The 15942-nt window shown below is 49.1% G+C and overlaps 1 protein-coding gene across 4 annotated transcripts in view; it reads right to left on the bottom strand.

The window, feature by feature from the left end:
• Window positions 1–14130, bottom strand: part of RXRB (retinoid X receptor beta) — a 243543-nt gene extending 229413 nt beyond the window's left edge. For 2 of the 4 annotated variants that reach the window (XM_069635246.1, XM_069635248.1), the window contains exon 1: window positions 13982–14118. Coding sequence is in view for 1 of the 4 variants with exons in the window: in XM_069635247.1 (XP_069491348.1) it covers window positions 13982–13997 (16 nt within the window). In the remaining 3 variants the exon portion in view is untranslated. Of the gene's footprint in view, window positions 1–13981 lie in introns of all 4 variants that reach the window. The other 2 variants (XM_069635247.1, XM_069635249.1) reach the window with 2 other exon arrangements.
• Window positions 14131–15942: the final 1812 nt, after the last annotated feature.

Below are 15942 nucleotides of genomic sequence, written 5' to 3'. Positions count from 1 at the left end.
GAAGGCATAATGAAAGAAACCCCCAAAGGGAAATAAGAGTGGGAGGTGGAAACTGAGAACAGACAATCTGGTAATAAATACCCTAAGAGTCAACAGACACAGAACAATCCAGTCTTAGTTTCCTATTCTTGCTCGTCTCAGTGACTGAAAGGTCTAGTGGGTAATACTTGGTAGGAGAGCAAACCAAGTTAGCCCCAGACAAAACAACATTGAACTATTGTCCAATAAAGGAAAGACCAGGTGGTGTGGATGGTACCCCATGTTACTGTAAGATCCACTTCTTTGGGAAGGAATCCACTACCTAAACCGTGGGTAACCCAACAAGTAAGAGTTTTGCTTATGACTAGGTGTAACTTTGTTTTGGAACACTTTTGGGTGCTTTCCTTTGCATACCAAGAAGTTTGTAAGACTTGGCTACAAGAAAGCAGCCATAGGAGACTTTTTTTTTCCCTGGTAGTCGTTTTTGTAGCATTGGAGTGCGAGGGTCAGAATAGGTTTTTGGATACAGAACAGTGGATGTTATTTTGACATCCTGACGACGGTCTCCGTTTTGTTGAGGCAAGTAAACCCCCCAGAGTTGAGGCTAGTGAGGCATTTGTGCAATCCCTTTTATGATTTGAATAAAAGTATAAAGGCAAAAACCAACAGTTTCCATCTCCTTACTCCGACCCCTCACAGAATAAAGGGATCAAGTTTACAGAAAGTGGGAGACATTTTTTATTAACGTTTATAAAGCACGTAGCAGCCCTGAGGCATTGTGGCGCTGTTGCAGAGAAAAACTTAGTTACATGACAGTGAGGCAGGATATACATACATGGTTACATGCAAGTGCAGATGCATGCAGAGTAACAATAGAGGAAGGGATAAGGGGGAGGGAAAGAGGGCGGTATGTTAAAGAGTTTGGTTTTGAGGCCTTTGCGGAATGCTGTGAAGGAGGTCTCGGCCCTGAGTGCGTTGGGTAAGGCGTTCCAAAGTTTGAGAGCCAAGTGTGGAAAACTGATCCCGATCCCAACCGACATGTCTCTGTAGTACACGCCAACCCCGGCCAGTGCCTACTTAACAGAATGTTAGTTTTGCCCTTTCAATAAACTATTAACACATCAAATGGAGAGTTGCAATTGCACACACACAACCAAATTCAGAGGCTAACAGGAGACCCACACCAGGCTGTTGCCTTGGCGGGCATGAACCCACAAAAAGGATAATAGAATAGCATTATACCCAGCATTAGCCATGGGTAGCGAGTAAGAAATGGAGTGCTCCATGTATGTGTAGAATTGAGGTGATCAGTGACTTTTTATGCCTGGGTAGTAGCTTCCAATTTGAAATTATGCCCCCTGTTATACCAATCAATGAACACAATTTCACATATGCCTACAATCCATAAAAACAAAACAGTCAGAAAGGTCTACACTATCAACATTAGAAAAATAGACAATACAACCTGAGGCACTGCCTGCAAATAGTAAACATTCCCATCTTAAGGTCACATTTTCCATTACTCTAAGTATTGTGTGAGAAGCCTGAAGGTGTCTCCTCAGCTAGTCCCCGGGGATCTGCCATCCAGGTGGCCAGGACATGGCCATCACTTTTGTATCCAGTTCCTGGCTGTGGATCACCTTGATGAGGGGAGCTTTGGGGAGTGGAAGTCGAACACCAATGACTAATTGATTGATATTTTATTTCTATCGCGCTCGTACACAAGTGTTTCAGAGCGCGACAAGGCAATGGAGGGGAACAGGGGAGAACAAAACAGCGATCTTACTAGGCCCAGTGACATTGAGAACGCGCAAGTGCATGGGAGGGGGCGTGCATGGAAGGACAGAGGAGTGGAAAGTGCGAAGCAGAGGAGAAACAGATAAATAACAATAAATAAATAATAAAGGCAACAAACAGTGGTAATGCAGCCAGCAATTTGCAAGTGCTAGCTTTAAGGCAGCAGACAGGGTAGGTCTGATAAGGGCAGGAAGAAAAGGGGGGGGGCTGTATGGGAACAGATACAGACCCCAGTGCAAGGGGTTGCCCGGAGGCAGTGCGGGAGGGTGGCAGGGTGTGCAGGTACCTGGGCCCGAAGGACAGAGGGTGGCCAGGTGTACAGTGCCAAGAGAGAACAGATCAGCAGGGGAGTGGGGGAGCGAAGGAAGAAGAAAAGAGGATGGTCTTGAGGTGCTTCCGGAACCAGAGATGGTTCTCCTCAAGTTTTAAAGAGGCAGGGAGGCTGTTCCAGAGGGAGGCCCCAGCCAAAGACAGATCTACCCCCAGCTCGTTTCTTTGAAAAACGACTGACCCTGAGGGAGGTGGAGGTAGAGGAGCGAAGAGCTCGAGAGGGGAGGTATTTGCAGAGGGATAGCTGAAGGTATTTTGGACTCAGGCCCCAGAAAGGCTTAGGGACAATGCAGAGGGTTTTGAATTTAATCCTTGCATCCACTGGGAGCCAGTGGAGAGATTTCAGAGCTGGAGAGATACGATCCCAGAGTTTTGAGGCCAAGGAGAAGTCTCGCAGTCCTGTTCTGGATTAGTTGCAGAGGGCGGAGAATAGAGGCAGGTAGATTTAGAAAGAGGCTGTTACAATAGTCCAAGCTAGAGAGAACCAGAGCTTGGGATACCATGAGCTTCTGGGGGAAGGAGAGGAAAGGTAGAGTACCCCTGAGGAGGTGCAGTCGGAAATTTGACTTTTTAGAGACCTCAGAGATGTGGGCGGAGAAGGAAAGGGTGGAGTCAAAGATGACCCTGAGGTTCTTAGCCTTGCAGGTGGGGGTAGGAGGAGGGCCAAGGGAGGCCGGCCAGAGTGAGGGGAAAGGATGGTGAAAGTGTGCCGATGAGGAGGATCTCTGTCTTGCTGGCATTCAGACAAAGATCATTGGCGGAACACCAATCTTGAATGGCAGTTAGGCAATCAGAGATGAGAGAGGGAGAGGAGGCGGCAGAGGGCAGCCTGAAAATGAGTGGAGTGTCGTCAGCGTAGCACTGGAAATTTGAGCAGAAAGTGGCAATGCAGTGGGCGAGAGTTGCCAGGTATTGGTTGAAAAGCCAGGGCAAGAGGTTAGACCCCTGGGGAACACCACAGGTAGAGAGGAAAATAGATGAAAGGACCCAAGTTGGACCTGGGAGGGTCGATCTGAGAGGAAAGATGTTAGCCAGGCCCGAGCCTGATCAGTGATACCCAGGTTTTCACGGAGACGGTTGAGCAGGACGGTATGGTTGACCGTGTCGAAGGCAGAAGAGAGATCGAGGAGGATGAGGACAGAGGGGAATGTTAAGAGTCAAGGTTGGAGAGCAGATCTTCACGGATTTTCAGGAGAGCAGCTTCCGTGCTTTGGCCAGCCCTGAAGCCAGACTGGTGGTCATGGAGACAGCCAGACAGCAGAAGGCGAGACCTGGTACCCCCTTCCCTGTAACACCCTTTCCCCATCCTACCAGGTAGGATATTTAAGAACTCTACCCCTTACCCCCTTTTACAACACAAACACTTTCTCACCGACAGCCTGCTCTAAAGGAAAACAGACTAACACCCGAGCTGTAAACCTGATGTGTCCCAATACTATGGGCAGGCGAGGTCAGGCCATTACCGACCATCACACACACCTGACTTCCATTACACTTCCCCACATGGAAAAAAGGCGGAGCACAAAAGCACAGTCTGAGCGAGGCAAAACACACAAAGAAACAGCAGTTCCAAGATGGAAGTTTAATACGAGGAGAAAGACGGCGAGACCGGAGAGGGATGCATGGAGGAAGTGCCTTTGACCTGTAAAGACAGTTACTTTCGTAAACCTTGGAAAGTAAGAAACCTAAGACCAGGAACGAAAGCTGATCCAACCTGCACAGTGTGTCGGAGGTACCCGGGGCTCTTCCGAGTCGATAACCAAGGCGGGGAGGAACGACTGCCGCTGTGGTACTGTCCGTGGCTCCTACAACAAAGCACTGTCAGTAAAGACAGCACAACCAGTGAGTCAGAGAGACTGATACCAAACCAGCCTATGTTTTGAACCAAGGTGGCAAGCGGCAACATTGTACGAGGATAAAGAAAGAACAGTGTGTGACACCACCACAACGTGATTATAATTGGAAACCAAAGGAGTGACTGAACTTTGGGAGGTCAGGCAAAGATACTGTAGACAGGGTGGTCTGGCAGCACGTGGGTGCTAAGTGTGAGAAAAGGGAATCTTGAGATCGAGGTGGTCCTGAAACAGGTCAAGCTAAACCCGTGCACATTGAAAGTCTTCTATGGTTTAGAATATACCGCAATTGGTCCGAGCTCGGCTGGGGGAGACTAATTGGGTACAAAAGGGATCTGAGCCCGGCTGAGGGGAATCCCGGGTGAACCGTGAGTCACCCGAGAAAAAATATTCCCTGAACATTGTAATAAGGGGATCTGAGCCTGGAAGACCAGAGTAAACACCCAATTGAATACTGGTAAAAAGAAATTAACTTTTTGCATCTTATTTGTTTGTACATCAGGCCCTCTGAGTCAAGAGACTTTTAAGAAGTAAAGAGACTTGGAGACAGGAGGTCCTGATGCCGGTAACATAACTGTATCCTCGGGCCGCAGAAGCCAGAGTGTGTGCTTTGCTCGAGTGAACCGCCTTGCCCCATGCTGAAAACGTGGAGAGGGGAGGCCAATGGGCCGGACATCCTGAAATATCATTTTGTGAACACTTTTCTTTTTCATGAACACTACCCCCACACTATTTATAAATTATAGATATGGATTGGCAACAGGTTTTTTAGTATAGGCCCTTTTTATTTTGACAAGGACTGCATTAATGGCATTAGATGGTCGTAGCATGCTCCTATCTGTAGATTTAGATAGGTGTTATTTCCACCCTTGCTTGCGAGAGTTCAATAAACACCCTTGAACTATGGTCACTTGTGTCTGTTTTACGGCTGAAACCAGGTCTTCCTTACAGTTGCTTGCCCTCTAGATTCCACCTCCCCTTTCCAGCATGCACAGTGTGGGGTTGGGGGCGTTTCGCCTCGTTTTCGTCTCTCTGGTACATGGAGCAACTCTAGAAAGACCAGGAGGTAGATGCAAACTGCGGCATGATGATGATAAAGCAAACACTGCTTAAACATCAACTGACCAATAAAAAGACAAGTCTTTCAGTCCAAGACATCACAATTTGAAAAGTACATCATATTCAATAACAAAAAAGCCAATACATTCTAATGTAAGTCTGTACTGAGCAATGACTGGCTTTATTTGTATAGCTCGCACGACCATGCCGCGCTTCTCTTGCAAGTTCTGTCGATTTGATATAACCGTGTGCAGAAGGCTCCGCACAAGCAGAGGGAAAGCGGCAGATGAACAGGGACCAGCACAGAGCAATGCGATACACGAGTGCTGCTAGCGCCGATTCTGGACGAGTGGCACGCCATTTCTTACTCGCCAAAAGCCAAATCACCACAAGGGAACAGACCCCGTGTCGGCTGGACGATAGAGAGGAGACAATATTTTTACATTATTGCAAAAACTACAATCTTTTATTTGTTTTGATATTCACACAGCTGTGTGTATTCTCAAACAGGAAGAGGTTCCCTGTGTTTGCACTTTATTTTGATCAATGTCTTATAAATAAAAGGTTTTGTGACATCTCACATGGAGTTGACAGCGTAAAACTGAGCCTTTAACCCACAAACAAATATATATATATATATATATATATATATATATATCGCCAATCATCCCAAAAATATTGAGATATGACTTTTGGTCCATATCGCCCTGCCCTACAGGTGCAACTGTGCCCCGTAACTTGCAATCAATCTTATTAACCTCTGCCGCTTCTCAAAAGCACCCATGCTCAGTAAATACCCAAAATAAAATATAAATAAGCCACTAGTGGCAAGTCCTGAACCAGAGCCATATTGAGTTCAGCCTCATCGGGTAGAAAGCATCCAGTGGACGTCGGGAGCCAAATATTCATTTAAAACAGGCGCATGGCCAGAAAAGCTCTGATCGGCTTGGACATCTGCAACGGGTTCTTAAATTAATTGGCTCCTTGGGAAGTGAATTCCAAAGCACAGCCATGGAATGCCTGGGCTTTAAAAATATGTCCACCATATCTGTCACTAGCGAGCTATCAACCTGGGACAAATGTGAATTTTGACCGCAGGAAAAAAGTTCCTTTGGAACAAATAGGGAAACATCTTAATCTGAACGCAATGAACATCGTCAATTTTTAGAAGCTACTACTTCGAGTTTGGCAGTGATTAGAAAATACAAACTAGAATGAACCCCAAGAAAACACCCAGCAAATTAGTTACTCCAGTCATACGCGAGGAAAAACGATGAAGAACAGAAACAGTGCACCTGTTATGATTCTTAGGGAAGGAGTGCTAGAAATAGCAAATCGTTGTTAGACCGGACAAGCGAGAACACAACACGAGCTATGCCTACCAATAAAGGACTGCTGCTGAACATTCTCCCCTGCTCCCCCAAACCATCCCAGCAACCTCTGCTACCACGGCACCTGACCTTTCACCCCTACATACAGCTCTCTTGTTTCTCAGCTAGCTTAAACCTACTTTACCTGCTGCACTGACCACACACAGCATTACCCCCAATAAACCCGTGTTCACCTCTATATGTCCTTATTTTATTAGGGTGGATATTGAGCACCGACCTGGCTTTAGGAAGCAACAGGGCGCTTTACACTCAAAGGTAGAAGAACACAGAGTGAAACAGAGAAAAGAGGGCGGAAAGCTAACAGGGGAGGGTGAGCAGTTGGCAGCAAGGGATCTGCATGCAACCTGGGGTAGAGAGAGCGGGGGGGGGCAGGCCTGTCTCAGGCAGGGTGGGGAGTGCAGGGCGTGTGAACCTAGGTGTTAGGGAGACAGTGGGGGGGTGGGCAGGCCAGTCTCAGGCAGGGTGTGTGAACCTAGGTGTTAGGGAGTAGCTATTCCTTCAAGAGGAAGTTCTTGAGCTCTTTCCTGAATTGTAGAAGTGAAGGGGTAAATCTGGTGTTGACAGGGAGACGTTCCAGAGTATTGGAGCGTATACAGAGAAGGCCCGTCTTCTGGTTCTATACTTCCTGCACAGCCATAGTTCAAGCCTGCACATTTCCTAACTTCTGGGGAAGAAAATCACAGGCCTCCGGAGATGCAGAGTTTCTCGGTGAGGTAGCTTTGGGACCTACAATACATCATGTATTAAATGAATGCATGCAATCACGAGGCTTCGGATGTAAACTTTGCAGTCATAACGAGAAGGAGCCTTGCAGACAGCATCTTTCGATCACCACCACTCACCCATGTCAAGTAAATGATGGGGTTCAGCGATGGAAAAGCGCAGAGCAGAAATCTTTAAGGGGGCAGGGGGTCCTCACCAGTTGCTTCATTTATGCCTCTGGATGGAAATCCTGCAGCATAGAGGTTCAAGAAGACCAGGTCACACTCCCAATTTAGAACTCTCAAACCAAAAACACAAATGGTTACAGGAGTATTCCAAACTTCATATGTGGCCAAACTGTTGACAGGGTCAGCTCTAATCCAAAAGGTAGGCATTTGCTTAACAGAGAGAGTCTCATCTTCAGCCATGCACCAAATCGGTGTTCCTCGTAGCCCTGAATGAAATCCCCTTCCGCTCTACAGCCTTTAATAACACAGTAGGAGCCCATCATTCCGTCTATGGGGTCTCCAAAACGGACAGAACACTAGGAGCTAGAACGCGGATACATTCGAGAGAGCTCGAAATACCTTGATGCCTCCGGGCTGCAAGTGCGCTATACAAATGTGAATAAATAAATAAATAAATACCCCACTATATATTTATAAAGTGCATGTCACAGGCCCGGAGGCATAATAGCGCTGACAAAGACAAACCAAGAACATCACATTAAACACATAGGGCATAAAATTCCTAAAAAGACTGCGCAAGCAAGTGCATTGCAGACAAATTCCGATCGATGCCCGAAACCTGCACCAGCCCCGAGATCAGCAGAACACCTGTGCTTTCAGGTCCCGTATACATTTACAAAAAATGACCACTGAAACATTCCATAGCGAGCACATGATGGACCCCCAGCTCATCCATATTTATTCTATATACTGTATGCGTCTGCTCTCGTCATTGGGTTTCCCAAATTATAACGTGTTCGCAAAATAGCATCTGAACTGGGCAAGGCCGAAAGAGTCTGGCACAGGCTGGACAGTGTAGTCCCACACGCAAAGACTTGCAATCTTACTTCTTGAGCTGCAGCTGTGCGGCAATGCCCCAAACTGCACTCAGCATTCCAATATCTAGGTTATCATTTGACAAGTGGTTTTTGACTCGGACTGGTGCACATACATCAAGGGGCACTGTCCCAGATTCTGCCCAACTGCAGGGGCACAGAAATGGTAACCTCGGTGCCTTCACTTCTAATCCCTGCAGAAGGACTACTGCAGAAGGTTTTTTAGTCCATCTTCGAAAACAAACCAAAGGACACCCAAGTACTGAAGCCCATGCGTAGACTGCCATTTTAAGGGCCCATGATGACACGCCACGCCACGCCTGGCTACATCGGGTATCAGAACGTACCCTAAAAATACCCACCACAAATACCCAGGTATGATTTGCGATCCAATTGTTGACCACTACTTCACCCGCTTGCAGAGGACCAATGCCTTCTAGTTACATCATGGCGCCAATACCCATGAGTTCAGTAGGTAGGGCACAAAACGTGTACCTGACAAAAGCCATTGGCTAGGAATAATGGACTTTTGGTAAGTAAGATTTGGTTCAGTGTATGTGTAGAATTGAGGAGGTGAGTGACTATGACCGGTTAGTAACTTGCAACTTGAAATGTTTACCCCTGATGTAAGCGCAGAAGAGATTATTAAAAATACCAGAGTTTTATATTCATGTTATTAAGTTCTGCTGCCAGCTCAGTGCTTCACAGGGTCACAAAACCATGCCGTGGAGAAAACAGGACAGATAACAAGCACTCCTGCCCCCCGGACACAACACCTGTGTTGTTAAACCGAAACAATTCCAGGGCAAATGCACATTTAAAGTGTGAGAAAATGTCAAAGGCCTTGGTCTATTAAACCAATCCAAAAACACCAGAGGTCTTGTGGGTGGCGTGCAGAGGAGTGCCTGTGCAGGCAGTTGTATAGCACCAATAACCAGCCGGAGGCCTGAGTGGATGACACTAGCATCAAATCTGCCAGTTGGTGAGGAACACTGAACCACAGATGGACGAGTGCTCACCTAGAAGTTGGCAAATACATACAATGTCACATGATAAAGAGGGTCTCAAATTTTGGACGTAAACGTACTCATATTAACCAATGAGACGTTGCCCTGGCTAACAAGTCGTCATAAACAAGTACACAGGATTTCAATCTTTGATCAATAACATTGCTGCTTAAACAAAACATGCAGGAAACGTGGACCCTTCAAGTATCTTATGACCTTCAATCACCTCAACATTTCTAACTTGACATCATCAAGCCTCCCTAAAGGAATAGTCGGTTCGTCCGCGATGCCTTGCATTGGGGGTAAGACTTGGGAGACAGGGCACACAACAGTTGGGCCGAACATATCCCAGGTAATCTTGTGCTCTTGCTAGCAGCCAGAGCCGACTGGGTGGTGGAGAAGTGCGATCTGCACGGCTAAGAGTGGAACCCCTTGGGTACACAGACGGGATCCATGGGTGGACAGTGTACATGCAGCCTCTTGTGCCAGGGTGTGGGCACCTTACTTCCATCCAGGCATGTTGCATCAGGGATTGAGAATGTGCAACTCATTGCAGTAGTATAAATAACCCATGCTGTTTATTCTACTGGGACACTGTGGTCAGTGGGGAAAAGCCGTCGATGGGCAGTGGCCCTTCCCGCCAGACCTTGTGGTCCGGACATCTCACTGCTCAAAGTCTGGTGTTCAGGGGAATGTCGCTAGATTGCCCACCTTCCAATGTCTATGCTGCATCAGTGCCCATCACACATGCTGTGTATTGATATGTGCCAGGAGACACAACGGACTGCCACTGGGCACCTCCTGCCAGCCGAGTGATCTGACTAGGAGCTGCACCAGAGACAGCATTGCAGAGTATCGCTTCGATGGGCAAGTAGCCTCCTGGGACTCGCCGCAAGGTGCACCACCCGTAAGAACTCCCAAGAGCAGGGAAGAAACAGCTATGCATCAGCTTTTCCTGACAGAAGCCACCATATTAGGGACACAAGCCCCCTCAATTGCATATGTTTAGGACCCTCACACGAGTGTGCAAATTAAACCCCAACTCCCTCTTCTTTACAAGGCTTCCTTAATGAACACATCTACACCCAGACGCACTGTATTCTGTCCGGTCTTGCACATTATAAATGAACTACTTAAGGTTACCATGGTTAATTGTTATTGTACAGCACAGTGACCGAAATGTCTAAAGCTAGTTAACCTTTAGCCTGGCAACCTTGACACCAATAAGTACCAGGGGCTACATTTGACCTACCAATTCCCACATACATGCCTATGTGACGAGCTGTGTTTAGGAATATGTTATAGAGGCGCATTAGATCACAGCTAGAATGCAATTAAATCATAATGGGTTAAATATAGACGAGCACAAAAATGATATCGTTGAAGCCTCAAATGGAAGTTATGATTCGTGGCATCCGATGTACAAGCTCCTTACAGTTAGCTCCTGCTTACTGGCCAATGTCAGAATACCCAGAAGATGCTTTCGACGAGCAGGAGCTAAATCATTATTTTAATCCCTGCACCTCTCCAACACAGGGATTATACCGGTTTGGTTTAGATTTACAAATAATAATTGATATGCAGAATTACAGATAAAATAAGTGTGATGTGAGGGAAAGGTCAGAGGGCAGCAGGCCAATCCCAGGGAGGAGCGTCAACAGGTCTGGTGCAGAGCACTGTCGGTAGTGGGGGTAATGTTGGGGGAAGACCATAAGGTGGGGAGAAAGGGTAGAGACAATGGGCCTCATATGAGGTTGGCGGTAACCTGTAACACTGATTCTGCCATACAATATCCTGGTGATGCTGAGCTATCACATGTAGTGACGGAACGGTAAATCCCAATTCCCATGGAGTTCCATAGGACTCCATGGGAATGGGGACACAAGCGCCAGCACCGTTGCTAGCGATGCCAGTGCTTCAGTGAGAGACATGTCAGTAGGGGCTGGATATCCCAGCAGGTCAGGCCTGCCAAGGGATCCGTTCCCCGATCAGCATTCTCGTAGTACGGTGGTCTGGAGAAGGTGCCAGTACGTTGCTACCAGCATCCTTATTTTCAGACCATCCTACTTGGAATGAGGTCCAATGTTTTCGAAAGAGGGTTGGTGTGTGGGAAAGAGCAGTCTCTAAGGAAGAGTGTTTGGGGGGTGCAATGTATGGTGGAAGGGCAATATTTAAGGTCGCAGGGCAATGTCTGGAGGAAGAACATCTAGGGGTAGTCTGGATCTCAGGGGGTGGGGTGGTAGGGCAGTATCTGGGTGCAGCACAAGTCGGAGCAGAGTAATGCCTGTGGAAGAGCGTCAGAGAAGGAAGCGCAGCAACGTCTGCGGAAAGAACATCAGAGGAGCAGGCGGAGCAACACCTGGGAAGGAGCGTCAGAGGAGGAGGCGGGGCCACACCTAGGAATGAGCGTCAGTGGAGGAGGCGGGGCGCCATCAGGAGAAGAGCATCAGGGTATACTTGGGGGAAGAGCGTCAGGGCAATGTCTGGTGGGAGACTGGGGGAGTGTCAGATGGGCAGGACAATGTCTGGCCAGTAGAGCATCAGATGGGCAGTACAATGTCTGGGGGTAGAGTGTCACATGGGCAGGGCAATGTCTGGGAAAGAGCGTCACATGGGCAGGACAATGTCTGGGAAAGAGCATGAAGGCTGGGTAGTGTCTGGAGAAGCACATCAGGGAAGATCAGTGTTTGGAAGAGAGAGGGGGCAACGTCTGGTGGGTAGAGTGTCAGATGGGAAGGACAATGTCTGGGGGTAGAGTGTCAGATGGGCAGGGACATGTCTGGGGGTAGAGTGTCAGATGGGCAGGGACTTGTCTGGGGGTAGAGTGTCAGATGGGCAGGGACATGTCTGGGGTAGAGTGTCAGCGGGGCAGGACAATGTCTGGGGGGTAGAGTGAGAGGGGCAGGACAATGTCTGGGGGGTAGAGTGTCAGATGGGCAGGGACATGTCTGGGGGGTAGACAGGGCCATGTCTGGGGGTAGAGTGTCAGATGGGCAGGACAATGTCTGGGGGTAGAGTGTCAGATGGGCAGGGACATGTCTGGGGGTAGAGTGTCAGGACAATGTCTGGGGGTAGAGTGTCACATGGGCAGGACAATGTCTGGGAAAGAGCATGAAGGCTGGGTAGTGTCTGAAGAAGCACATCAGGGAAGAGCAGTGTTTGGAAGAGAGAGGGGGCAATGTCTGGGGGGTAGAGTGTCAGATGGGCAGGACAATGTCTGGGGGTAGAGTGTCAGAGGGGCAGGACAATGTCTGGGGGGTAGAGTGTCAGAGGGGCAGGACAATGTCTGGGGGGTAGAGTGTCAGAGGGGCAGGGACATGTCTGGGGGGTAGAGTGTCAGATGGGCAGGGACATGTCTGGGGGGTAGAGTGTCAGATGGGCAGGGACATGTCTGGGGGTAGAGTGTCAGATGGGCAGGGACATGTCTGGGGGTAGAGTGTCAGATGGGCAGGGACATGTCTGGGGGTAGAGTGTCAGATGGGCAGGGACAAGTCTGGGGGTAGAGTGTCAGAGGGGCAGGACAATGTCTGGGGGGTAGAGTGTCAATGTCTGGGGGGTAGAGTGTCAGAGGGGCAGGGACATGTCTGGGGGTAGAGTGTCAGGGCAATGTCTGGGGGTAGAGTGTCACATGGGCAGGACAATGTCTGGGAAAGAGCGTCACATGGGCAGGACAATGTCTGGGAAAGAGCGTCAGATGGGCAGGACAATGTCTGGGAAAGAGCATGAAGGCTGGGTAGTGTCTGAGGAAGCACATCAGGGAAGAGCAGTGTTTGGAAGAGAGAGGGGGCAATGTCTGGGGGCTAGAGTGTCAGATGGGCAGGGACATGTCTGGGGGTAGAGTGTCAGATGGACAGGACAATGTCTGGGGTTAGAGTGTCAGAGGGGCAGGACAATGTCTGGGGGGTAGAGTGTCAGAGGGGCAGGACAATGTCTGGGGGGTAGAGTGTCAGAGGGGCAGGACAATGTCTGGGGGGTAGAGTGTCAGAGGGGCAGGACAATGTCTGGGGGGTAGAGTGTCAGAGGGGCAGGACAATGTCTGGGGGTAGAGTGTCAGAGGGGCAGGACAATGTCTGGGGGTAGAGTGTCAGATGGGCAGGGACATGTCTGGGGGTAGAGTGTCCGAGGGGCAGGACAATGTCTGGGGGTAGAGTGTCCGAGGGGCAGGACAATGTCTGGGAAAGAGCATGAAGGAAGCGCAGTGTCTGAAGAAGCACATCAGGGAAGAGCAGTGTTTGGAAGAGAGAGGGGGCAATGTCTGGGGGGTAGAGTGTCAGATGGGCAGGACAATGTCTGGGGGTAGAGTGTCAGATGGGCAGGGACATGTCTGGGGGTAGAGTGTCAGATGGGCAGGGACATGTCTGGGGGTAGAGTGTCAGAGGGGCAGGACAATGTCTGGGGGTAGAGTGTCAGAGGGGCAGGACAATGTCTGGGGGTAGAGTGTCAGAGGGGCAGGACAATGTCTGGGGGTAGAGTGTCAGATGGGCAGGGACATGTCTGGGGGTAGAGTGTCCGAGGGGCAGGACAATGTCTGGGAAAGAGCATGAAGGAAGCGCAGTGTCTGAAGAAGCACGTCAGGGAAGAGCAGTGTTGGGGAATAGACAGAGGGAGGGCAATGTTTTGGGGGTATCAGGGGTAATAACTCAGGTGGCTGTTGTGATGGGGTGCAGCATATGTGCAATAACACTCTCCCCAATGCAATGACACTGCAGGTCCCGTTGGGGCGATGGCAGAAGCTCTTGGGCTTTGGTGTCATGACCCCCTCCCCGCTCCCGAGATGCCCTGCGCGCGGCCCCAGCTCACCCCGGCTGTCTCCCATCCCGGGGGGGCGGGGTCTCTCGCTAGGCTCCGTGTCGCCCCTCCCCGGCGTGCGCTCTTCTCTTCGGGGCCCCAAGGGCCGCCTCCCGTTCCGTCGGCGCAGTATGCTCCCAGGGCTCCGCCAGCGCCGGGCCCCGCCGCCGCCGCTGCCGCCACAGCGCTCCCAGCCTGCACCGCTCGCGGCCGGAGGACCGCCAGCGATCCCGGCGGCCACCGCGCGGCGGGGCCGCCCTTCCCCTTCCTGCTCGCGCTCTATGGTTATTCCAAGAGGGCACTCCAATGAACACAAAGAAGGGACTTATCAGATGCACTGGGCACACACTGCTGGCCTGCTCTAAATTCCAGGGGAGCTTTCAACCGTCCACTCAATGCAAGCGTGTTTTGTGACTACTCCAGTTAAAATGAATTATGTGTTATCTAATCTATTTGTATTGGTTTTATGCAAATATGAGATGCAACATGTTTTTATGTCTGTAATCCCTGCAAATTCTAACTTGCATGTCAATAATAAATAAATAAATAAGACTGGCGGCTTCCTGTCATACATGATGAATCTTCATCATGTCCTCTCCAGGTGCAAAGATAGAAGTACAGTTAAAGGCATTTTTAATGCCAGACAGTTCAAATGAAAAACCTGAAACCATAGCTCCCAAGAAATACCTGTCAATCTTTTGAAAAGGTAGATGAAAAATGAAGATTTCTCTTTTGCGGCTGAGATCTCCATTGACATCTATAGCATAGCTCTCAACCTTTCATCACCCCTGGGTGGGTGAAAACACCCGATTTTGTATTTGGCAGGTGAAAGCCCATTGATTGCTATGGGCGTGTAGGAAGCTTGGCAGGTGAGAGAGCTGCCTAAGTGGCGGGTGATACCTGCCAAATGCATGTGAGTTGAGAGGTATGTGATGTATCCTGAGCCAGTGATGACAGGGAGCAGGAACCAGGCTGACTCAGGTTAGTGTAAAAGGAAACAGGCTTTATTCTTCTTGGTCACATAGTATAGTCATAAGAGGTAGGAGAGTAGGTGATAAGCCTCTGCCCTGGTTCCCAGTCCACCTCCCAGTCCCAACCGTCACTCTCTAGAATCCTCAGGCCGCCCACACTCCAAGCTCCACTTAAACATTCTAGGAGGCCCTTGCACACACTCAGCCATTCATCACAGTCATACCAGGATACCACAGTATGTCTATGAACAGGCAACAGGAATGGCAAAGGGAACTGATTATGGCAGGTGTCACCTGCACGCTCACACCAGAAAAATTACAACTCTAGGTAAAAAGGCCCAGGACATTGTTTGCAAGGTAACAAGTATTTATTTATATAAAATAGAATTGCATCTGCAAAGAACTCTGCTGCCGCCGAACGCTCTAAGCTCCGTAGGCATGTGTGGCACATTTTAAGCACAAACAACGTCAGTGTCCTCTATTAGCGGTTATTTCTCATTCAGTATCACCTAGGGGGGTGGGAATACCCTCTCTCCTTCCCAACATTCCCCCTTTCGTTAATCCCAAAACAAAAGAACAAACTAAGTTCCAATATATAGTCTCCTCCCACCTCCACACCCTCTCCAACCTTTCAGCTTCCAGATATGGTGGTGACCCTTTCTTTGGAACCCATGCTCTGCAAACATCTCATAAACTACCTCCAGACTGGGTATATTCCTCTGGGCTACATGTCATGTAAATGCATTCCCTTGTCTCCTGCTAAATCAATCCAGTGCACAGTGTAATTATTTCTGGATCTGGTGGGGGTATGTTGTTTGTACCAAGGAGATGTAAATTGTGTTCAATCTGTACCATGCAGGGCTTGTTTGGGTCATCTGTCTGGGTACCGCTCTCTGTGGTACTGCAAGGTGCTTTGGATGTTACCCCAATTGAAACCATCATCATTGCACTATTGGGCACTGCCTTTTCACAACATCGCAGACCCATTTGGCAGGTACAGAA

The sequence above is a fragment of the Ambystoma mexicanum genome, chromosome 13 (assembly GCF_040938575.1).
Source record: "Ambystoma mexicanum isolate Mex_15411 chromosome 13, UKY_AmexF1_1, whole genome shotgun sequence".
NCBI lineage: Eukaryota > Metazoa > Chordata > Amphibia > Caudata > Ambystomatidae > Ambystoma > Ambystoma mexicanum.
Note: the sequence above shows the minus strand (reverse complement) of the source record. Positions and strands in the feature narration are given on the sequence as shown.